Here is a 24,880-nt window from a genome sequence, read left to right on the forward strand (position 1 = left end):
GAGAAGTACATTGCACACACCCATATACACACACACACACTCCTATATATATATATATATATAAATATAAATATATATATATATTTTGTTCTTCAAAATACATTTGGACCTCCAGCAAACCTGTCTTCATGATATCCTTATATCTTCACGCAATCAGTACAAATCACATTGCGTTACATCATACATTAAGTCATGTTAAATAACCAAATGAATGTAATAATAAAGCTAGATAAATCTATGGTTACAATCTTGTCTGACGTCAGATGGAAGTATCTCAGCGGTTAGGGTAAATCATTTTTCTTTGACTTCGTGACTTGGGCACCTACCTACTGTGTTATTCTAGAATGTTTTTATTTTGTTTTTAAGGCCAGCTGGTGGCGGGGAAAAATTAAATTTTCAGAATTATTGTATGTTTTTCATTTAAATGCAAAATATGTTTGGTTAACGTTTTGCAAGCAGGAGAAACGGGACCAAGACAAGTTTCTTCTTAGGGAGACAAACTAAGAGAAAAACCTTGAACCTATAGTGGAATCTTGGATGAAATATGACAAAGACACAAGAAGAGCTTCCCAACTTTCTGTTTACTGACATTTTATTGCATCTCGTCATTTCAAATGGCACAACGGTTGACAGCCGTAAGGTGGCAAAAACTCAGGGATTTTTCAAAGTTGGAAACTTTCCAAGGGAATGAATGGGAATAAACAATTTTCTAAATCAAAGGTTACTTAATTGGAATTGAAAGTAAATATGTTATTTTCAGTTTGGAATATTTCCAAAAGTAGGCTATCCATCTTAATTTCCTATGGAAATCTGCTGGGAGCATTCCAGAAATTTAGCACCCTTTGCAAGCCAATACAAATAATTTTTCTGTATTGTAATGTACATCAGTAAAAATGCATATATTTTTCTAAACTAAAGGCATAATCTTACAAGAATAGTTATATTTTTTAGCTTTAAATCTTACTATTCCCAATTGAAACGTGATTTGTTACACTTTGATTTAAATACTGTAAAAATAAATAAATAATAATAAAACAAATACAACTTCATTCTCATTAGATTGTGATCTGTTCTTTTAAAGATTCAGATTTTTTTTCCTTACAAAAAGGCAACTTTTCATTCCTATGACATTTTGGGATACACCTGGTAAATTGTGTTTAATGGATTATGAGGGGGTCGTTTGAAAAAAATGTCTCCTGTCAGGGGTCAGTGGACACAAAAAATTTGAAAACCTCTCCTCTACGGCTTACAATAACAGTACGCTGGACAGAAAACTACTAATTGTGAAGGATAAAATATACTGTACTTTTGGTTGGTTTGAAAATTAAGAATGCAGCAAAGCAAGAGACAAAGGAAGTGTGTGGTGTTTGTAAACAAAAACAAAAAAATCCATCCGAGGATAAGACCTGCAAATCCTTGTGGACAAAATAAAACACAAAGCATAAAGTCAACTTAAAAAAGAATTTGAGAAAAATAACATTGCTGGTTTTATCCAAGTGGAATGGTCATCTCTTGATTTGACTACCTGAAGGAGTGCCTGAAGTGCACACTCCTTCTCTTCAGCTTCTCAGGATTGTGTGACGCCATGTGCGAGAACTCTCGGAAGATGTCCAGGTATGTGGCGTCTCCTGAGGAAGAACCACAGACGAGGATGAGGATGCAAATATTGGACGAGAAAGGGGCAAAGGAAGGATGTTTTGATATGCTAACGAGCAAAGCCTTTTTCGGGCTGAACAGTAGTCACGGTAACGGCTTGGTCCAACCACACTGCATCTTTTGTGTCCCGTCAGTGCTCCCAGGCTCAATTAAAAATAAACAATGAACCTCTCTGACTGAGTGTGTGAGACAGAAGAATTTCCTTTAATTGTATTCCAGTCAGGACAGCCCAGTTTCCTGTAGCCACATTCGAATGAGGACATTAATAAACTTCCCAAACCCAAATAGAAGGGATACATTAGAAAGGAAATATGTTTAAAATTGACTGTTTCAAGGCACCCTCTGACCTCAGTATGACTTCTCTTCCTTATGTTGAGCATGCATGATCATTCTTCTGCCGATTTTTTCTTCCCACTGTTTTGAGATTGCCTCATGATTCTTCAAAGGAGCATCTTTATATTGCACTTTAAGCTATTGTTTTGGAGAACCTGTGCAAATGAGGTGGAAAACACAGACTGTTCTCAGGAGTGTTTCACGACATTTGTAACTCAAAACACTTGTACCTCAAATCATCCTTCACCACTAACACCCCCCCCCCCCCCCCCAAAAAAAAAGCCCAGAACATTTCATGTTTTTAATTTAAAAAAAGAAGAAGAAATAAATCTTTAATATTTTACTTTCTAAAAACATACAGCAATGACATAATTAAAATAAATGTATCGAATGAAACAGTTTTTGCAACATTTTTTGCTTTGGTCCAATGGAATTTGTGCTGCTCCTTCTGGTCTGCCCACCTTGGCCACCTGGGGGCAGTATAGAACAGACATACTGTTCATAGAGACAGTCGCAGCTCTTCAGTAAGCTGCAGTAATATTATTCATTTTTCAGTGACAATAAAGAATATATGCCCATATTATCTTTCTGCTCACACACATTTCCAAAGTCAGGCTAGTAACCCAAAAAGATATATAGTCGTTTCAGTTTACCCTTAACTCATTTACTGCCATTGACGGCTATAGACATCAAAAATTCATTTTAACTATTTCTATTAGTTTAACATTTTTTTCCACTTTTGTTAAAAAGAGTATGAAAACCTAGATTTTTTTAATTGTATATTTAGAACAGATATAACATTTCTTTTTTTTTTTTAATTCATTCACTGCCATTGACAGCTATAGAGGTCAAAAATTCATTTGAACTATTTCTATTAGTTAAACATTTTTTTCCACTTTTGTTAAAAAGGGTATGAAAACCTATGATTTTTTTATTGTACATTTAGAACAGATATAAAATTTGTGATAAATTGTGAGTTAACTAGTCAAGTCATGCAATTAATTATGATTACAAATTTTAATCGCCTGACGCCCCAAATTTTTAATAATGTTTTCTCTCTTTTTTTTTTTTATTCACTGCCAGATTGCTATAAACGTCAAAAATTTATTTCAACTATTTCTATTAGTTAATTTTTTTCCCATTTTTGTTAACAAGAATATGAACACCTAGAATTAATTCGAGTTAACTAGTGAAATCATGCGATTCATTACAATTAAAAATGTTAATTGCCAGTCGCCCCTAATTTTTAATAATCTTTTTTTAAATGAATTTATGGCAGTGAATTAGTTAATGGATGGGCATGCACTACAGAGACACGTTTGAATAAAAAATATTTAAAAGCCAATTTTACGTAAAATGTCCCCTTGAAGACAATTAGGAACTTAAATCGTAATTTTAATGCTAGGCTAAATAAAGCTACATCTGTGGAAAAAGGAGTTCAGATAACTCAAATTTTCCCCAATGATGCTCTCCAAAGCCTGATATCCAAATCCACACGCTCCAGCCGGACATAACCCCCATTACAATGTCAAGTTGTGAATGCATCACTTGTACTGCTGGTCAGTGCCTTGACCTGCTTGGGCGAAGCCTCCTTCTGATGCGCGCATCTCCTCGTTCATCCTGGCCAGACGTAACCTGAGCAGCAACAACACTGATCACTCAAATGCAAAACTTTTGTGCTTGAGGACCACGGTTGATTTTTAAATTGAACGGTTGGCATGAAAAATAGTACATTTTAATACTGCAATTTAAAATGTATTCATTCTAATTACTTACATTCTAATTAATCAACCAAAAATGGACTAAAATAAATAAAAATGTGTTTCAGAGATTGTTGGAGCTTTCAATATTCTTCAATATTATTCTAGTTTATTACATCTCATCCAAATCTTGTAAGAAGCATTGGCTTTAAAACAAAACACTTACAGTGTGACGATGTCAGCGTTGGCTTGCTGCACTGCGATGCTCAATGGGTCATGGCCGTCCTCGTCACCATCGTTCTGAGCAGCGCCTCTTTTAAGGAATAAACACACCTGTCTGAAAGCACACAGGCAAACACAGGTGAATTAACGGCCTTCGGATTTAATGCAGCTTCAGAAAGGAGAGCCCTGCCTGACAATAAAAAACATCATATTTTGGCCTTTTTAAAGGAACAAGCGACGCTAAGTGACGTTAACATTTTTTACTATAATTTTCGGTTTAATCAGGGGTGCGTTCCTTTAAAACACATTGTGCCGCAATTTAATACTTTTTTGGGACGGATGGGTGTTTGAGAAATATGAATGTGTGTTGTCATACTCTGTATACGTTGTATGTGTTTATATTCTATGTTGGATCTCCTTAAAAACAAGATGGCAGCTCATCTTTAGGGGCCACCAATAAATAAAATAGAATAACAAACAAGCATTCCGCCTGGCTAGCATGTTCGCTGTCATTTTGGACTCACCCCGTGTGGCCCAGGTAGGTGGCGTGATGCAGGGGGCCCCGCCCTCTCGCGTCTCTTTGATTGACATCAGCCGCATTTTGAAGCAGGAACTCACAGGCTAGCAAGGAACCCTACAATCAATGCATGACAAACTTTTACAAAGAATTACAGAAACAATACTAAAACACGGCGAACTCACGCCAATTTGCACTTTGCTACTCATGAATTTACTTTTTATTTTGTGGAACCTTTTCTTAGCCATTGCTGGAAAAACGTATCTGTTTGTGTTTTTATCTACCTCCTGTAACAACTAGGACACCAAATGACGCTAAATTCTTGCTAATAGTAATAATTGTTGTCAAAGAAGTGATCCATCTCGACAGACATTAAAATTAGTATGTTGAGTATGTTGCTATATTTAGTATGGGTTGTTAGGTTAAGTTAAGGAGATGTTTTTGAGTGATATGATAAGTTTGAAATGATATTTAAGCATTTTGGGACCATGAGCTATGGCCCTATTCCAGACAATAATAGCTATTTACTAAAACTACACTGAACATTTCCTAGTTATGGAATCAAATTAATTTGAATTTTTTATTTTTAACAATATTTTCCCTTTTTTAATAATTAAAACTCCCATTATTTGAAAAAAATACTTAATTAAAATTATATACAATAACACAGTATATAAATAATTTATCCATGAGTTTAGAAAAACATTTTTGAAAAAAAATCACATAATTTAGAGGAAAAAATAATAATAATAAAATGATTTTAAAAAAATTAAAATGAAAACAAATACAATTATTTTATTATTTCAATGATTTGTATTTTTAAAATTAAAACAAATACAATTATTTTATTATTTCAATGATTTGTATTTTTAAAATTAAAACAAATAAATCAGCATTTCTTTGATTTTTTGGGGGGGAGGGATCAAATAAAAACAAACAAAATTATTTTCCATAATTTAAATTTTAAATTAAAATGTATAACATAACATATTGTTTTCCCATGATTTGGAAAATGTGTTCAATCTTGCAAAAAAACAAAAACAAACTTTTGATTCCAACATACGAAATGACCACATATCTGTTTGATGGAAGTAATAAGTTGCAGTGAGAACGCACCCCAATCACAGCCTGTATGAGGGGCGTCTTCTCTTCGTCATCCTTGTTAACCATGTTGACGTCAGCGCCGTGCGCCAGCGCTTCGGCCATAACGGGTAGGTTGCGAGCTTTGGCTGCTCTGTACAGGAGCGCCCCGGGGTGGAGGTACCTGCTGTTCTCCGGGTCCGACGTGTCGTGCTCAGTCTCGCCGCTCGAGTCTTCGGAAGCCTCGCACTCTGAGGAAAAGTGGCGACAGAGTTAAAGTTTGTTTGATCGTTGGTTGAATGACGTGGACCCCTAAGTCACGTGTGCAAGTCTCTTAACCTTCAAGTGTCAAGCTTTTTAAGTCATTTTGTGACCTCTGTCTCATGTCACTGTATTAATGAAGTCTTACCTGCATTAGTCATTATGCTATAAAGACGGAAGGTCAGTAAGGGCAAATATTACATTTCCCCCACCAAAAATATAAATCTGGGAATTATTGACGCCCTCCCAAAAAGTTTACGATTGCCTCGAGATGCCACAACATGGTGGCAAAGCACAGCACCACTTACTGTGTCTAAATGAAGCTCCTCTACTCACTTCAGGATAGTTTTCTTGGCACCAAAATGCATCTTTATGTGGAGCATTTTTTTCTTTCAGATTGTCAGAGTTCTTAAACGAGGTGCCATATCCAAATCCCAGTGATCAGCATGAGAACATGTGAGCCACAACACCAAATTTAATAAAGGGAAAATGGCCAATCATGCCTAATTTAAATATTTTCACTTAAGGGTGGTTTCACTTTTGTTTTCAGCAGCCTAGACAATGGCTGTGTTATGTTATTTTGAGTGTATACTGTTATACAAGCTGTACATTGACTAGTACACGTTGTAGCAAAGTGTCATTTCTTCAGTGTTGTCCCATAAAAATAGAATAAATATTTACACAAATGTGAGAAGTAAGGAATTCAGTGAGATAACACCTACTGCATTTTGCAAGAGCTAATGGGGATCCAAACAAAACAATAACACCTTTTAAGATAATGCATTCAAATTCAGCATAACTACATCAACGCTATTTCAATACTCATAGTTTAATATTTGAGTGTATATTTGGACCCGCAACCTCAGAGGTTAACCCTTTGTCCACCAACATGATATATTAAGCATTATTAATTTTTAAACCGATCATATACTGTACAGTAAACTGAATAACAATGAAGTCATTATGCCTCCAGTAAAGCCAAGAACCCCTTTTCTTTTACTCCCAAGGTCCAAGCCGAACGAGTCTCATGTCAAGTAGGTCAAGAAGTTCAAGTTGCGCACCTTCCTCCGTCACACTGTCCACCACAGGCCCCACCACCAGAAAGTCGGTGCTTCCGTTGGTGCTGCCCAAACCGCTGTCACTGCTGAGGCCTGGCAGACCAAGAAATGCCACAAACATGGACAAGTTAGGGCACAGTTGACACTTTTCCTCCATTAGTTTGGTGGGTATTTAAAATGATGTAAAATATCTGGTGCATGTCCCACATACGCGGATGTGCACACTAGTTGACAAGTGCAATGCAGCTCTGTGATGAAGTGCTCCGTAAGTGAAAATATGATTAAATCTGTATGAGCGTTTACTTCTAGTTTTTTCAAAAACGTAGAACTTTGAAGGAGCCCTCACTTCATTGCAACGCACGGCCATCAGCCATTGTGGTAAGTTTATGTGACTTACTTCGAGGTCCAGATCCAGTGTGGAAGTAGGAGAAAAGGGAGTCCAGCTCATCAGGACAAAACAAGGACTCTCGTCTAGTCTTGGCAGTAGCTGAAAAGGAGTATAAATGAATAAATAAATAAATAAATAAATTGATGTCAGTGGTCAAACAAGATCAAATTGTAGGTAGGGTGATCTGGTCTTATAAAAAAAAATATCGTTCTTTTTCTTTTCTTTTCAAAAATCCGATTTGTACATCTACCGTAATTAAAATCTATTTTCCCTTTTTTTTCCTATGACATGTTTTCATTAAGTGTTCAATCTTTTGCTCCCCCGGTACACGGCGATCGGTATTACACAATACTGGCAAGTCCCAATTTAGAGTTGAGCGCCTTTAGTGTAGACTAGAGCTACATTGCACCACAAGATGCCAGGCAGCATTGAGGTCTACTGAAAGTGATGGGACATAATTAAGAGATCTGAAGAAGCAGAGTTGGTCCACTACTAAACATAGCCTATAAGTATTGCTTGGTTGGATATGTTGGTGTTTAAATATAAAATGTTCATCTTTTGTTGTAAGTGATGCTACTTAAAATAGCAGTTGTTTGAATGCTTATGATGACTGGAACATCTATGCTAATTTCCGTTAGCCCGTCTATGGCATTTCACATTATATGTTAGCATTAAGATGGTGGTTAATTTGATTTTTGTTTTGTTTGATTTATCCAACATTTTGGTGTCTAAATGTAAAATGAGTCATTCTGTTTGGTTTTAAGTGTCAGTTTTGCAGTTAACTTTACTACTGTATTCATTCTATTGCCAACTAATGAATACTTTAAAAGTGTTTCCTATAATTTGAAATTACAGCATGTGGGATGTGTAAAATTGTTCTGACAAATAAAATTTGAATAAACAATAAAATCACCCAGCCCTACAGGAATGAATTAAATGCGCTAACAAGGCTAATGATGGGCAGGAACCTGAAGAGTAGCTTGTCGGCGAGGCGCTCCGGAGCTCTTGTCTGTACCGCCGCCGTGTCTTTGGTACAGTGGAGGCGCTGTTGTGCCTGCGACACTTCTGGGCGCTCCAGCGATGCGTTGACTTCCTGTCGCCGTTGACGAGACTCGGCATGGCGGTCAGCTTCCTTACAAACTTTTTCTCCACGTACTTGGCCTTAATCCAGGCCTCCTTCTCCTGCCTGGAAGACCATTATGGCTTTGAATTGTTTTTGGAATGATAGATTAAAAAAAATACATTTAGTTTATTTATTTATTCTATCTAAAATTTTATTCAAAAGACCTGTCCATTGAAAAGTCCAACATGTCATATGGACATTGTTCGGGCCTGGATTTAGACGTTCACTCTCCTACCTACAACTGGACGCCATTGCTTTCCTCACACCTTGTCCTTCGTGATACGAGCCCTCATAGATATGCTTGACGACGCCGTTGCCCAACTCGCACATCAGCTGCGAGGCAAAAATAGCAGACATCACCGACCACCGTTTTGCTACTTTTCCATGGCACAGAACAGTATTTTAGTTTGCTCATTTATTTGAACCCTGCAGTAAAGTTAGAGTCCAACTGGCACATTTAATATGTAGTACGTATATAGTATAGTCTATAGTGTATTTTGTGCCTGTAATATAAAAATTGTATATTTTACACTATATATCATACATGTGTGTTGTTTGTTCATATAGCTTTAGCCTGGTTAGCTTATCTTCACAGAGTTGTTGAATATTGGGCTATTCCTTTTCAGTCATGCTAGTTGCTCAGTGTATCACCTTTAATAACTCAGGTTCCCACGAGTCCAGCGTGAGCGATCGCACTTTGGAGCAGTGAACACCGAGACTTCTGAAACCAGACACAATAAATGTGACAATTCAGGGGAACTAGATGGTGGCGGCACCAACAGACATTAGTTAATGACTTGGAAGATAGACACTCGGCAGGATGCTGATGCTAATGTCATGCTAATCCTGTCACGTTCCACTCACGCAGTGGCCGGTAACCCGGCAACGGGTGATGCCACCTTGTCTCCTGTGTGACTCGGAGGACGCTACATGAATATTCAACAGCTGGCCAGCACTTTAAAGGGGACATATTCCTCCGGAGTGCCTGCTCACCCATCAAGTGCGAAATTAAACATCCAAGTCATTCTTTAGTTTCTCTGCCCACGATTTGGCAGCTAACTTCAAGATATGCTTTTCATTTCAAGACAAGCAGAGTTGCAGTGTTGTTAGATGCACCAAAAACTACAAATTATTCAGAATATGTAATAAAAAAAAGACCTGTGGATGCCGGAGCACTCGATGCACAGCAGGATCCCCAAATTGATAGACGCCCAACGAGGATCGGCCTGACCGCAGTCGCAGCACTGCTGGTTGCCAGGCAGGCACAGGATCCTCTGCAGGATGCCCTCGCCACGGGCGCCGTGCTCTCGCGACTCGCTGGCCGAGTCGATGCTGCTGGTGGACGGCGAGGCCGCTCTGTCCAGATGCTATACAACATACAGACATACAGTCAAAAACACACATCCACACGACATCTGTATCTAGATGTGTATCTGATATAGTCTTATGTATATCACTGTGCATGTAAAACATATACAGTGGACCAAACATTGTTCATAATTTTTTTTGTTTTGGATTTTTTGGGGGGAAGGGGGGGGGGGACTTTCCTGTTTTTCATGGAAAACGCATACTGAAGGTTTATCAGTGTTAATAAATAAATAAATTCAATATTTAAAAAAAATTGTATTGTGTATGTTTTGTATTGTGTATAATGTATTTCAATTGACATAAATTATACACTGATTTTCACAGGTTGGCTTGGTTCCTATCCCCCTATTATAACTGGAGGGATGTAAAGTGTGTGACTGGCCTCGCTGTGGAGGCTGTCAGGACTCTCCCTGTAGGCCGAGGCGATGCTGGCTTGGACCGCCTGGATCCATGCTTGTCTCAGCTTCTCCGACTCTGCTTGCAGCATGCAGCTCCTGATGGGGAAAAAGCACCCAAACAAGAGGATCGCTTCTCCTAGTTCTACTCAACACTCATAGCGCACGGAATAAAAAGTCCTACTTGGTCGGGGAGACCACCTCGAAGCAGAACCTCCGCTCGATGTCCTCGCAGGGTTTGACGGAACACAGACGGAGGTCATCCACAACCACCGTCAGAGTGTCCTGCCCATGGACAAAACACCCCGTGAGACACGCCCATGTTTGTCAGGATTTGAACATTCAAAGATATGCTTGCCTTGAGCTTTTTCTGATAAACAAGCTGGCTGCTCTGGATGGAGAACCAGCGTCTGGAAGGCATGAAGAAAACGTTAAGTTAGACCATGTCCAGAGGAGCACTCTGAAGTCTTTTGTCGCACCTGTTCCATGTCTTGAAGGCATTACTGGCTCTCTTGAACAAGTATCCTTCCATCACCACGCCGTTGGGAGAGTCCACGTTGAATTCTGCTTTGGAGTCGTCATAGGCGAAGTCCTGAGAAAACATCTCCATGAAGCACGAGCTGGAACATCTAGGATCTCCATACGTTGTCAAACATTCCCTCCAAGCCAAAGAATTGGAATTCATCCTCCTCATGTGCGGATATTATTTAGAGTTTTAGTGTTCAAAAGAAACATAGAATGAACTCACCTGCATGAGTGTCTGAAAGCAGAAGAAGGGGGGGGGGGACATTAGAGGCACATTGGTAGGAAAATATAACATTCACTTTGGAATTATGCAGTGAGACTAAAGGTGATCTTTTCTAGCTCTAATCAGTACTTGGGCATCAGCATTTTTGGACCACCCAGAATGTGAATCCAGAATTTTACATGCACTGGAGAAATATGATCTCTTCCCATCCTTCTACTTAGTTCCCTGACAGGAACATTTTGGACCATCTGGAGAGTCAATTTTGAATTTGAAAAGGAGCCAGTGTAATGAAGCATGAAATATGAGGTCTTCTTCTAGTTCTACTCAGTACTCAGCAGCATTTTGCACCATCTGAAAAATCTCATCACTATCGCTCTCAACGGCTGGTCGTCGAACCAGCAACCTTCTCAACGAGTTGTTCAATGGCACCCCTAGAGTGGCATCGATTCACGGCCGTGTAAACATATAAAGATGACAGCATGTTGCTTCTGGACATGTCCCAACTCACCCTCTGCTGGATGGTTGCGTGTTTGTGCTCCAGCTCTCGCTTCTTCATGGCCGAGTCGATCACCAGCTGATCCAGCTGAAATAAAGGTAAAGCATGGATTGTGTTTTCACTGGTAGAGACAGTACTTCATCACCAGGCTATTGAATAACATGACAAAATGCCCTAACATCGACAATCAGGATATTTTGCTCACCTCGGCTGCCAGCTTCTTCATGTAGGGGTCAACCTCGTCCAGGCGCTTGCAGCCCTGTTGGAACAACGAGTACTGGGCATGCATGAAGGACAGCATCTGGAAGGGGGAGAGTAGACATACCATATGTATTCATACAATGTAATGTCTGTGTGGAATTTAAACAAAACTTACTGCATCCAGGATCTCAAATTTCTTCTTTGCCTGAAGGACATTGATCTGCAGGGAGCAGACGGACACGGACGTTATCATCATTTTCAGAGACACAGTTGCATTTAAAATAGATGTACAACTCTTTTTGTAACAAGGCTAAACATCTGAGAAAGAGACAGGCACATAAAGACAGTGAACTTCTTTGAAAGAGACACTTTCACATTAGATGCTAAAATCACCACCTGCAGAACGTAGTCCAAGGCCAGGTGACGGAAGCACTTTCGTGCGACGCTCAGCGCGCAGGTGGCTTCCTCCACTTCGTGAGCTTTGTTCCTAGGTGCCTGCGCATTTTTCACCTGTGCGATCTCCATGTCCTCACGCACACGCTCAAAGTGCTTCTTGGTCTCCTTGAACTTGCGCACATCCCTACAGAAATGAGCCACACCTGACTTAAAAGGGACATGGGAAAAAAACTACTTTTAAATGTATTGGATACAAGTTGTGTATCTGGAGTTTCTGTGTTGTCTGACTATCCCCACAAAATACTTTTTTTGCAAGATGTTCTACCTTTTTTTCTGACATAAAAAAAAAACGTAATTAATGTAAATGACTTTTTCACAACTTTTTAGTAGGAAAAATAAGGTTTAAAATGCTGTACTTCCCCTCACATAAAACAACTTTATTTTCCAAATGTTTTGACTTTTGTGAAAGCAAATTATTGTTTTAATTCTAAAGAATGTCTTTATTTCTGAAAAGAAAAAAAAGTGGTCAGGGAGCAAGGTTCTGGTTTGAGGAAATGCTGCCTTCACAGGGGAAAATACAAAGTAAGCTTTTATGTTACCCTCTTCAGATTCTTGACTGCTTGAGAACAAGCTGTTGCTTGCCTCATCACACTATTCATAGGCTAGCCAATTGACCCCATAGCGGAGGGGGCGGGATGAGCGATGGCTAATCTGCATGAGATAGATCCGCTCCCCTTCAAAACGAGTGATTTCAAACAGTGTTCTAAGTGAGGACTTTGACTGAAGAATGCTAGCACAGAAGGAACTTTATTTTTTTAATGTTAAAGGAAGAAGTTCATACGAAGCCACTTAAAAAAAAAACTAACAAAAAAAGACATTTTTGAACATTTGTTGTGTTGACAAACACAATAATTCTGGCTTGTGCATAATGAACTCACTCTTTGACAAAATGCTGCAACTGTTGCTTGACTGAGTGCTGAGCTTGATCGAACAGCATCTGCGACAGAAAAGGCAGAAAACCTGTAAAAGCAATGTTCATTTGGAGCCTATCCCAGCTGGATTTGGGAGAGAGACAGGTTATAGCCTTGACTGGTCGCCACAATGTCAGGGCACATAAAGACAAATAATTGACTGGTCTCCAGTCAATGGCACACATACTGTACATGCATAGATATATCCGCCTGTGCCATTAAATCTGATCCAAATCAAAAACATCTAAACAACACTAAGTGTCCCAATGTAAAAACAGTCCACCAAACTCATAAAGCTAACTCTTTATGGGGACTATTTTTTAAATAACATCCTTGTTGTTTACTTTATCTATTAGTTACTGTTTTGGGGAAAAAAATCTCAGACCATTTATGATTATCATTTCGAATTAAACTGAATGAGCTCGCCTTTTTGTTGAGCCCTGCTTCCAAGATTAATTCAATGCAATGCACTTGTGTACCAAAAGAGAGCAATGGTGTGCACTTTCACATGCAGATGAAAGTCTGTTGGCGAGAATGAATGGAGGAGGAATGTGGCCTTTTTTTGTGTGCACACAATAAGGTCGCCTTTTCTTGGATGCTTTGAATCCAAGAGACTTCCATTTCACACTGGGAGCACATGCTCGGGGATTCCTGCAACATTCCCGCTAAATAGGTCATCCGGGCGGGTAGGGTGGAGGCCATACAGGAAGAGGCCGGACGTTTGGTGAAATGTGAGCCTCCATCCCTTGCCGTGTGAAGATTTAATATTATATTCCAAATAGTGTCTGATCCAACAACCAAGATCACATTTAAAAATAGGTGGAGGTAACTTTAAGTTGACCTGAGCCTGAAAATAATCATTAGTGTACTTTTGTCCCAAAGAAGTCACTACAGCGGGGCAGCGGAAATAAACCTGTGGCTGCGGCGGCGGCCCGACGTGACCACAAGCCGCTGAAAGTCAACCACTAGTGACTCGTCATGTTGGAAAAAAAGAATGGCTTGGTAATATGGCCTTAAAATAATTTGTCCTATTTCTTCCACAAACATTGTATTCCCCATTTTAATCAGAATAAGTTCTGTATTTTCTTTAGTTCTCCTGACACCAAACAAGGTTTGAAACTGTTTTTCCCCCAGCAGTAACTTAAATCAAATTCCACAGAAAGGAACAAGGATGTCACAGCAAAATTTTCTATCTGTTACAACATGTTGTCTGTGGCATTCTAAGTGTAGCGACCACTTCCTGTTTGAAGCCTCACAATGGTGAGATACTATTGATCAAATGTAGTTGTCGTATCTGTCTCATGATGTCAAAATGTGAAGAGCATGATGAAGAGAACTGTTCCAATACCAGTTTTAATTGAACCAGGAAACGGATTGGCCAATTCGTGGCCAAACTATCCAGCCCCACTGATTGTCACTCTAAAGCCTGGTTCGCCATTGGCTAAGTAGTTATGTGGAGGAGGAGGGCTGGCAGAGCCACCTCTGAAACAAACTAATTTTACCATGGCAAAAAATATGCTTTAAAAATATGTTGATAATATCCCACAGACATATGACATTTTAAATTGTGAAGAAAATAAACAATATGCTGCTTTGACAGCTCTTGGTGAGGCTCGCTGCTTCTTTTGGTATAAGTGTCATCAAAAAGTCAAAGTGACTGAGTTAAGTGACTTTTGGTGGCGCTTACGATGTGGTAGTTGATGATTTCCTGAAGACTTTCTCCACACTTTTCCAGGCACTCCTGCCAAGAAGAGAAAGCAAAAAGGAAGGGGTAAAAAAAAATGATTAGAAGATAGAAATCATGCGCTGTTTGTCTGAAAATAAACACTGCTGCTAACGTAATGTGAGAGATCAGCTGGCTGAGGAAGTGTACTAATTTTTCTTTCTCTTGGCGGGGGGCAAGAACAATTGATTATTTCTTATTTTTTTATATTGGGAAACAACTTGAATGAGAAATGCTTCATTGTTCTGCCAAGAGCACTTTGAATACAACAGCTAAAACGAACAATTGAGTACACGCAAACTTTACATTTTTCTTTCGGGATCCCTATATAGTATTGTAATTATTACAACTCTTTTTGCTATTTTTTTCTATGATGACATTCAGTCAAATCACAGACATGTTAAAAAAACACTTTAAAGGAAATTTGTGATGTAAGAATGACTTTTTAATGTTACAAAATGTGTGTATGGAGTTCTTTCCCATCCAAGTGTGAGTTAATATAAGTCTGTATTTTCCAATGTTCGTATTTCTGAAAAAGTGTATGCAAGTGTGGCCTTCTTAATGGCTTAATTTGACATGACAATTTGAGTCATTTACATAATCCTAGTGCCAATAACTTGACTGGGTGGAGAGCCACCATTTTGAAGACCACAAATAAAGTCAAAGTCAAAAGGTAAGCAGAGCTGCAGTGTTTGGACACATAAGTGTTACATAGTGAAGCACGGGTCCACAACACTAAATGACAAGTCTAATTTGGCCGTTTGTTGATGAAGTTATTTTTACGCCAGGGGAAAATGCAAATGATGCTTTTAAAATCTGTATGTGGTCTTTTTTTCTCAGGCTGTCTCCCTAACTACACCCCATTAGTAATACAAAATAAAAATCCATGAGTTTACATATCCCAAGGGTAAACTTTATATTTAACTGTATTTTTTTTTTTATCCTGTGTATTTTTACTTACGTATATTTCGAAATTTTTACTCACCCACTTGGGAACTCTAAATACATTTTGGAGGGGGAAAAAATACACATATGTCCCTGTTGATAGGTGAACATTTCTGGCATTGACAATTTTTTTTGCTACTACGTCATCATATGAGGACAAAAATACACATGTAGAGAGCCGTAAAGCACTGATGGAGGACTTTAACATAAGCCAAAGTGGTTTAACCTGAAGCCGGGTCCTTCATACAACACACAAACAAAACAATGTCAATTCACTTCCACCGAATCTCACCGAAATCATTTCATCCTTCTTGCATTGCTGCGACAGATCCCGGATGCCGTTGATAAAAAGTTTGTTGGCGCTCACGTACACCTTCCCGGCATCTATCATGCCGCCACAGAGCTTCACCAACTGTGTGGACAGAAATATGATGTCAGTAACTTGAGCTCATTTCAAACCACAAGGTTTTAAACTTAGTAGCAATTGATTGGGTAGATCTTCAGAAATTGTTTAAACGACCCTAAAATAGACACACGTTAAAGCAAAACGGGAGAATTCCTGTCTTTTATAGCTTAGCTTATTGAGACTTTTGTGAATCTCCTCATGACAGACAACACAGACATGCCCGCCAAATGTCACGTTGCTAAGTAAAATCTGATTTGAAGGCTGAATTTTTATTTATTTTTTATAGACGTTTGGTTGACCTGAAGGTTGAAGGTTTAATGTGTTAAGGCCAATTATCAAACTTTACTGCCATGCTCTGTCTACAGGCAATGATGAAAACACTTAATTTTTGCAATTTATGGTGACCCATCTGTTAAGTACATTATACGTGTTTCAAATTTGGGAGCAATCGAGACAAAATCTCTCTTAGAGTTTGGAGAATCCTAGGAAATGGTTAAGTAGCTGCTTCAAACCAAAATAGCAGACATCCTGTCTTTTATGGCATAAGACTTTTTGTGGGTCTCCTCATGATGAATATGTCTTCCAGATTTCATGTTGCTAAGTCAAACACGCCTTGGGGTGGAATTTTCATGACATTTAGTTCAGCTGACTTTGTGCAGTTGACTATTTTGAGTTTCTTGTTTTATGCTGAGTCATTAAACTTTGCCACCATACTCCACCCACAGGCAATGAAGAAAACTCCTAATTTAAGGTCACCAATCTGTTGACTTACTGGTTAATATTTGGCAGCAAGTGGATAAAATGTCAAACAATAGATCCATGGAAAAGGACAAAATGACCTCGAAATGGCCACTTTACCAAACTGGCAGACTGCCTGTGTCTAGACAAGCATGGCTTCTTGACACTTTTCCCTATGACATTTCATGTTGAGAAAGAATGCAAAGTTATTTTGGGGATGCTTTTTCCAGATGACAAATATCACTGCCATGCTCTACTCGTGGGGATGGTTCAAACTTTCTAGCAATCGGACTGTTTTGGGATCGAAGTGTGAGAACTTTTGTCGTGCCCTCCAGCGATCTGGAAGGTGTTTTCCACACTCCACAGTTTTAGCATCATGTTGCACAGACGGGGATGACAGTTATGCTCTTACCTTGTCCAGTTTTGCCTCAATTTCCACAACCTCTGTTTCCACTTCCTCGATATTTGCCCTGAAACACAAAAGCAAGACAGGACCTCCATAAATGCCTGCTTGGATTCCTATCACGGGGAGTTAGCTGCTACTAAAACAAAGACTGTGCTGGAGTGAGTGGGATATTGTTAAGCATAAATTATTTTAAACAATTTGATAACAAGTGACGTTGTGCATGTACAGCAGCTACAGCTAGCTAGCTAGCAGCTAACATTAGCCGGTTGGTGGGCATGATGTGCGTAACTATAGTAGGGAGGTGGTCTGATGTCAAAGTTCACTAGTAACAAGGTCAAATATCACATTGCAACACATCGTATCTAGTCATATAGCAAATTAAAGATCGTAAATGAGGGCTTTCCAGAACTATAATTATGTTGTCAATTTGTCCTCATAGGACAGCACGATGGCCGAAAGGCACGCAACACTAGAACAGACTTTTAGTCAATAGTTGTCGTTGTTGATCCAGATATAACACATTGTGGGACAGCTGTTAACAGTATTCACCAACCTCAAGCTATAATCACCCCCCACCCCGCTTCCCCCAATAATGGATGCGCACGGTGCCCCCAGGAACCGTTGTCATGGCAACCGTGGCTATGTGGGCCGCAGAGGTCCATGATGGGCTCGTGAGTTGACCAAGAAGCAAGTCCGAAAGCATTGAATGCGCACACGCCCAGTCAAATTCACACACAAGCACCGTTTGGTGAGTAGGTTAGATAGGTAGATTAGGTAACTAGCTGGGTAGATAAGGTAGAGAAACATTTTGGTCAAATTGCAGCCTTTACAACTAATTATGTCAACATTACTAGCATACGCACATTTTCCTCCCATGACGGGATCAGACGGCTCTTAGTGCTGGCCTGGCACAAAGCATCTAATACGTCTAATACGAGCTGATGATTCCAGTCTTGTAAATAAGAACATTCTTCCATGAGAACAGTCAAATAAAACATAAATTTTTTGCAACGTGGCATTTCTCCCACTGTCACAAATCCAAAGTGTACAGAAAGAGTGGAATCCTGGCTGCCACAGAGGAAAATCAATAAGAGTTTTCTTTATTTTTTTCATGAAACAATGACCCCAGAAAGTTTTTACAGGAGACATATTATGCATTTTCCCCCACAGTTCAAAAGAGCTCCCAGGTGTCTGAATAACATATCTATGGCATGCTTTGGTCAAGAATCAACAATCATAGACAGCATATTTCTTGCTGACAACCAGTGGGCTGGATTTTTGACCATCTCCACATGTTCACAGCAGCCAGCAGCTCGCTTGAACTCGCAGACCAGAGGCCAGAGTGTGCAACAAGCGAGTGCCCAAGAAAATAAAAGCATTTTCTTGGCGCTATTGCTTAACATCTCCCCCAAACAATAATTTGAGACAAGAGAAAAGAATGAAAGAGAGTGAAAAGAAAGAATTGGGAAGAAAAGGAAGAATGAGAGAAAGACAAAGGAGTGGGAGAGAAAAAAAGTGAGAAAATGACAGAAAAGATTAAGAATGAAAGAAAAGAGAAAATAATGAGAGAAAAATTAGGGGAAATTAATGAAAGGAAAATATACAGAAGAATGAGATAGCAAGAAAATGCCGAAGAAAAAAAATAATGAAAGGAATGAGAAAGGAAAGAAAATTCGAAAGAGTAAAACAATGAGAGGACAATCAGAGAATTAGAAAAAAGCTAAAAATGATACAAAGGGAGAAAAGAATGAGTGAAGAGAACAGAAAGAGAAGAAAAATGAGAAAGTAAGCTAGGTAAAGAGTGAGAGAGAAAGGAAAAAGAAAAGAATGTAATGAAGCAAATTATGGTAAGACTGATCGCTAATGCTAATATGTGCTAACGCTGCAATTCTACCTTTGAATTTGATACAATAGTGCTTGAAAGCTGCTCATTCACTAACTTCCACTCATCCATTGGCTGAGAAACTCGGTGTGGGGGTGGTGATTATGTGAATCGGCCCCGCTGTGACATCACAGTGGGGCAGAAGTGTAGAAGAGTTCTCTCAAACTACAGATTGACTTGGTTATTTTATTTCAGTCACTAAAGACACACAAGTATGTGGATACAACACATTAATTAAAATAAGTCAATTTGTTGATGTTTCCATTTAAATAGTTTTAGTAGCTGAGAGCAGGACTGAAACTTCCTGTGCAGAGTGACTCTGTTCTTCTTCAATCCCATAATGTAAACACTGTGTTCCATTGAGGAGACATACAAAAGCCCTCAGACGTGCAGCATCTTTATTTCCTGCGGCCGTCTGACATTTTGGAGAAATAGTTGAATTCCCTCAGTGACCGTCCCGCAAACACTCACAGGGTCCCGGCGAGCCGGGAGTCTTCCCGGCATTTTTGCTGGCTAAGCACGCAGCTTGGCTCGCAGCAGAGCGACATAGCAGACGTGTGAAGCATGCGAGCAGCGCTTTCCTGTCTGCGAGCTGCTGCTGAGGTGGAACGGCTTCGATTACAGCCAAGGAGCATCACACATCAGCATGAGAGCAAACTAGGACTGGGAGCTACGGCCTTCAAATAAAACCTCAGATTTTTTCGCAAAATTCATATTTACGATTTAAACCGTTTCCCCCCTTCGCTTATAGTTCAAGCTAATGATAATGACATTATTTGAAAGGTTTGCTTTTTGCATTGCCAAATCCTAGAGTGTGCAAAAGATGACGTGTGCTCAAAGATGAAAGCTCACTTCCTTCTAATTGTCCTCCAGGTGCTTCCTCTACTTGGTCAGCAGGCCAGTCAACCACTGACGTCACCCTCTTCCACTGCAGCCATGCGTCTAACCATCTATGCATGGTCCTCCGGAATATTGGTGTGAAGACCTCCACAGATCCTGACACTGTCACCAGGAAGCACAACCGGATGGACTCTTGCCTCCACATGACGGTGGTGGCAAGTTCAAGAGGAAATGGAAGCGCAATGACGGATGTGATGAACTACAGATATTTTCAAATTCTATTACAAATCTCTCTCTCATTTAGAAATTGAGGATTGATGCTAATGAATGCTTGAAGGGAAAGTGTACTTTTGCAGGGTCAGATGTCACCCCTGTTCAAGGCACCCTCTGACCTGCGCTGTATGACTTCTGTTCATTCTGTTCATGTTTGATCATTTCCAGAAAATTTTACTCTTTCACTGTTCCACAAATCTGCCAAAGACCTGGAATATGTGTGAACATAGACAGATCTCACCATTTTCCTTGATTTTACACACATTGGGAAATCTAAAATCCATTTTAGTAGACATGAGCAAATTTGACTTGAAACAGCTTAATCTTACACAGACTTTGTAAAATAAATGAATAAATAATGGTATACAACTTAAAAACAATTGCTATCAATTATATACAGATTTTCGCTATTTGTGGACCAGCCCTAAATTACAGAGCTCAACTGTAATCATATTGTTCAAAAAAAATAACACAAATGCAAATGGCACGTGGCAACAATTTGCCTGTAAGAGTTCCGGACATGTTAAGTCTACCTGTTTTGCATATATATTGTTCCCAGAATGCATTGTGTGGCGCAGTTAATGAAGTTATAAGGACGTTAATCTTTGCTAAACATATTTGTGTTACCTGTTATCAAATTTGTGTCGTATTTAACACGTTTATGTCGGTCTATGATTTTTGAAGAACAAAAATTGAAGCAAACTGTAACTTTAAGTTGTGTGTAAAATAATGACAAGTACAAGTACAAGTTGTATTGCTAATTTGAGGACTGCTTGTGAAATTACGAATTTATATATTTTGATTGGCTGATTACTTGGCCCGACATTACAATTATTTTTTTTACTTTACAAAATCGTCTTGCGGGCCAGATTAAACCCAGCCTGATCCGGCCCACGGACCGTATGTTTGACACCCCTGCCCAAAACCATTACTCAGGATGTATTTATTCATTTTTACTTTTGGCTCATTCATTTATCTCATAAAATTATTAACTGAGAGAAATACAATTAAAATATTACTTTAATTTTACCTGTACATTTCATATTCATTTTATTAAATAATATTAATAATAATTATTATTATTATTATTAAATTTATTATAAATAATACAAATAAAGAGTTGAATATGATTACATTTTATTCTATTATTTAAATAAACTAACTAAAAACACATTTTGGCTCCCTCCAACCCCCCCACCAATTTACGAATGACTTAGTCCATTAATTTCATTTTAAAATCCAAATATGTCCCTTGAGCACATGTTTGCCCGACTCTACTTTACAACATCAGGTCCCTCATTTCGGTTCAGAACCTGAAATGTACTGTAAAACGCTGATTGATGTATTGTAAAGCTATATTGGTGCTTTTAGCTTGTGACTCAGGATGAGCTGTTGGAACAAGCGACTCAGCGTCCTTAACGTCCTCCCCTCACAATGACCTTTGCTTTGAAAACTCCAGCACACTGACGCACCCCCGGTCCCGGTTCTGGCAGGGGCTGTGACCGGTGGTCTGCCCTCACACAGGCGAGGATGGACAAGAAGTGGGAGGCAGAGAGAGAGAGAAAGAGAGATAGTGAAGGGGGGTTAGCGGAGCAAATGAAAAGCAGATGCTTGGACACGTTCAATTTGGCCTTCTACAAAAGAGGCTTGGATGAGAGCGACCGCTGAGACCAATCGTTTTCCTGCCTCTGACTTCACACTACAGCTGGGTGATTATTGCCATAAAGGACAACTAAACCCAAGACGTTAAAACTTCTTTATCAGCAGCTGGTTGCTTATAGCTACGAAATATTTTATTTAGACAACATGTTTAAAACTTTGTTTACTTGCTTATGTGGTGCCGCTCTTTTTAGGTCTTTTCACTATCATAATGTGTGAATTCACAAGACTGTGACATGTAGACTGTGACAATTACGTCTTATTATGCAACTTTATTTACTAACAAAACCATACAATTAGTAAATACCCAAACAAGCAACCCACTAACTTTGAATAATAATTTTGTTTAACACTTATTCCACACACGCAATATTATTCAGAGGACCAAGTTTTCACTAGTTCCAATTTTAATCTGGGATTTGGTTTATTCCTCCTTTGTTCATTCCATCAACTGCCACAGATTTAAAATAGCTTTTAGCTAATACTAAAAATTAGCTAATTCAATATAGCTTACTATCGCTAGTTCCAATGTGTTGTCAAATGGACAAGGGTACACTTTCAATTAATTTATTGACAAAAAAAAGAAAATTTATTGTTTTAACTGCCTTTGTTGTAGGACAATTTTTTGCTCCATGTGCAGCACTTTGTATGCAGTGGTGGTTGTTTTAGGCAAACAAATCTCATACACACAGAAGCCTTTCAAGACTTGCGTGTGTCCAAAAGAAGACGCTGAGGAAGTTTAACAGCTGTAATGTACATACCAAGTCTGGAGTGGCGCTGTAGCGCAGCCACAGGAAGTTAACGGAAGGCGTAGAAGAAGAATCAGCGAAGAAGACGAACACTTTTTTTCCCCTAACTTTATTGCAATATACAGAACAAACATGGCTTTGCATGTATCAAAACAACATGAAAAACGAACACAGGAGAAGTGACAATGGCAGGTGATTGAAGTACAACACCGCTTGTTGAACGTGGGAATAAAGAAGCTAAATATTTTGCTGCAAAAGCATAAGCAAGCTAAGAAGGCTACTTTTGTCCATTGAGTGCTCTTCAAAGAGTTGCCATAGAGTGAGTATCAAACTCTGGTGTGAAATTGCTGTTGTTCAAGAGCAAACACAAACACACCAGTTTCCAATCAGCAGTGAAGGTTTCTTTAAACACATGTGGATAGTAGATAGAAGAAGAAAAAGTCAACATTTTACTCCATCTGGAAGTTTGTTTTCTTACTTAATGGAAGGCAACCGAGTAAGCATTTTTTCACAATTCAAAACAGTTCCCAGGTGTCTTATTAAAAGCTCTCGGTCATATTTCAGTCAAAATCCACAAAGGATAAAGAATTAGAGCACACGTGACATCCACTTAACACACTAGTTGAAACCACTCTGTTTAGTCGGGTGGTTCTGTCTTATGCAAATGAGCCACTGTTCACGCCGCACTGGAGAAGACAGTGTAGAGACAAAAACCAAGCAACCCTTGCGAAGATGGATTCAGTTATTTTTGCTGAGCTCCAAAATGACAGCAAAAGCATGCACTTTAATTTTCCTCACACGGGCAGCATTTCATCACCGAGACACCAAGTGATAGTGCAGAACAATACACTCTTACACAATGACCTTCAAATTGTGAGTAAACTGAGAGATTATTATTTCAGTGCAGTTGTCATTCTATAAATTTGGGGGCATTTCTTGCCCCTGTGCCCCCACCCCTCAATACACACCCGCCACTCCATGAAATTTCAAATAATAGATGCACAAAAAACAGGAATACACTTTGTGTAAATTATAGCACTCCTAAGACAAAATGTAACTATAGCAGTCATAAAAGTGATTGCTAATTAGCTTAAGCACCCCCCAAAATATTTATTTTTCTCTTGTCCCTCCCTCTCAATGACCAATTTATTTACATATCAAATAACAGATTAACATAAATCAACTTTTTTTGTATTATATTGTTTATTTCTTCCTTGCAATCATTAAAACATTTTGTTCATCACATACATATTTTACATATGCTCTCAACTTTTTTTTTAACCATCTAGAGGAAGAGAAAAAAGTGAGCAACATGAAACATGAGCAGAAATTACATTACTAAGCTAATTGGTCTGACCATTCTCTATTTTTGCAATGCTTTCACCTATAATGGAGAGTGTCACTCAAACCAAACATGACCAAGACATACAGTATATAATAAAGTTCTAATTTCATATTAAAATTAAATTAGCATGCAAATAACATTTAAGGATCCTTATTGAATTGTAAAGTATTTGTTATTTGTAACAGGTTTGTGCCAATCAGCAGAAAATATGCTTTGACAAATTAAATATCTCATAAAAATTGTTACATTTATGGGTGCTGTAGCTGGACGAATGAAAATAATGATGGCTTAATAGCAGCTGTTGTTTCTCCAAACAACAACAAAATTCAGTTGGTGTCTAAAATTGTCCCGATTCTGGAATGACCACGATATACTGTACTTTTTGTGTCATTTTTGTTTGGTGGAGTTAGGCTATCTTCGAATTTAAATTATGTGGGTTGGGAAAATGAAGTTCGAAGAGCTCTGAAATCCGAACAAGTCCAACAGTTTCCAAGGCGCCCCCATTTTGGTTCCAATCGATCAGTGGGCAAACAATTAAACGCATCACTCACCTGAAACGGGGCGAATCTTTGACGCACTCTTCAAATTCCACCGTCATGTTGGCGTCCCGGTGGGCTGTTATTCGTCCTCACAAGGCACGGGGCATGTCCAGGTGGTCCGTTAGACTCGATTCGGCTCGCTGGCGTCGCTTGGCAGCCTTCCTTCCAAGCCACCTCGCTCCCGCCGACTGAAGCTTGAGGAGCCAAGCCCACACGCCCCAGTACTATGGGCCGTTCAGGATCAGCCAGCCGAGCTCTGACATTCTAGTACTCCGTATCAACTACAGATGCACGCCAAACGACATGATGCCACACAATTAATGATAAATACAGAACTGTATACTGTGTGGACATATGTATAGGGCCACTAACACATTAAACCAACTGGTACTAGTACAATAAATTTGTGTCTATCAAACGTCAACGTTTCTTTCTAGGTAAAGAACTCGAGCTCTTTCGTAG

The 24,880-nt window shown here is 39.1% G+C and overlaps 1 protein-coding gene across 4 annotated transcripts; it reads right to left on the reverse strand.

The window, feature by feature from the left end:
- Positions 1–566: 566 nt before the first annotated feature.
- LOC144034823 (arf-GAP with coiled-coil, ANK repeat and PH domain-containing protein 3-like) lies at positions 567–24,878 on the reverse strand. Of its 4 annotated transcripts, none has more exons than XM_077543907.1 (25): positions 24,431–24,878; positions 17,138–17,195; positions 15,874–15,993; positions 14,601–14,654; positions 12,881–12,939; positions 11,943–12,126; positions 11,722–11,766; positions 11,551–11,646; positions 11,358–11,432; positions 10,850–10,861; positions 10,581–10,693; positions 10,460–10,511; positions 10,286–10,386; positions 10,089–10,200; positions 9,497–9,705; positions 8,990–9,059; positions 8,574–8,671; positions 8,184–8,401; positions 7,225–7,314; positions 6,831–6,920; positions 5,545–5,759; positions 4,436–4,545; positions 3,916–4,026; positions 3,563–3,624; positions 567–1,628 (listed from the first exon to the last, which is right to left on the reverse strand). In XM_077543907.1, exons 1-25 carry the CDS (start codon positions 24,475–24,477, stop codon positions 1,522–1,524), a joined length of 2,508 nt encoding a protein of 835 aa, XP_077400033.1. In that variant the 5' UTR covers positions 24,478–24,878; the 3' UTR covers positions 567–1,521. The 4 variants fall into 4 exon arrangements, with proteins under 4 accessions (XP_077400033.1, XP_077400025.1, XP_077400050.1 ...); XM_077543899.1 differs by having other exon boundaries at positions 6,831–6,927; positions 7,223–7,314; XM_077543924.1 differs by lacking the exon at positions 567–1,628 and adding an exon at positions 1,838–2,144 and having other exon boundaries at positions 6,831–6,927; positions 7,223–7,314.
- Between the last annotated feature and the right edge of the window lie 2 nt (positions 24,879–24,880).

This window comes from Vanacampus margaritifer, chromosome 1, assembly GCF_051991255.1.
Source record: "Vanacampus margaritifer isolate UIUO_Vmar chromosome 1, RoL_Vmar_1.0, whole genome shotgun sequence".
Taxonomy (NCBI): domain Eukaryota; kingdom Metazoa; phylum Chordata; class Actinopteri; order Syngnathiformes; family Syngnathidae; genus Vanacampus; species Vanacampus margaritifer.

Coding starts and splice junctions, on each gene's coding strand:
- LOC144034823 (XM_077543899.1), bottom strand. CDS start 24,477: ATGACGGTGGAATTTGAAGAGTGCGTCAAAGATTCGCCCCGTTTCAG. Junction 14,655..15,873: donor AGAAGGATGAAATGATTTCG/GTGAGATTCGGT, acceptor TCTTCTTGGCAG/GAGTGCCTGGAAAAGTGTGG. Junction 10,387..10,459: donor TTTATCAGAAAAAGCTCAAG/GCAAGCATATCT, acceptor GTCCATGGGCAG/GACACTCTGACGGTGGTTGT.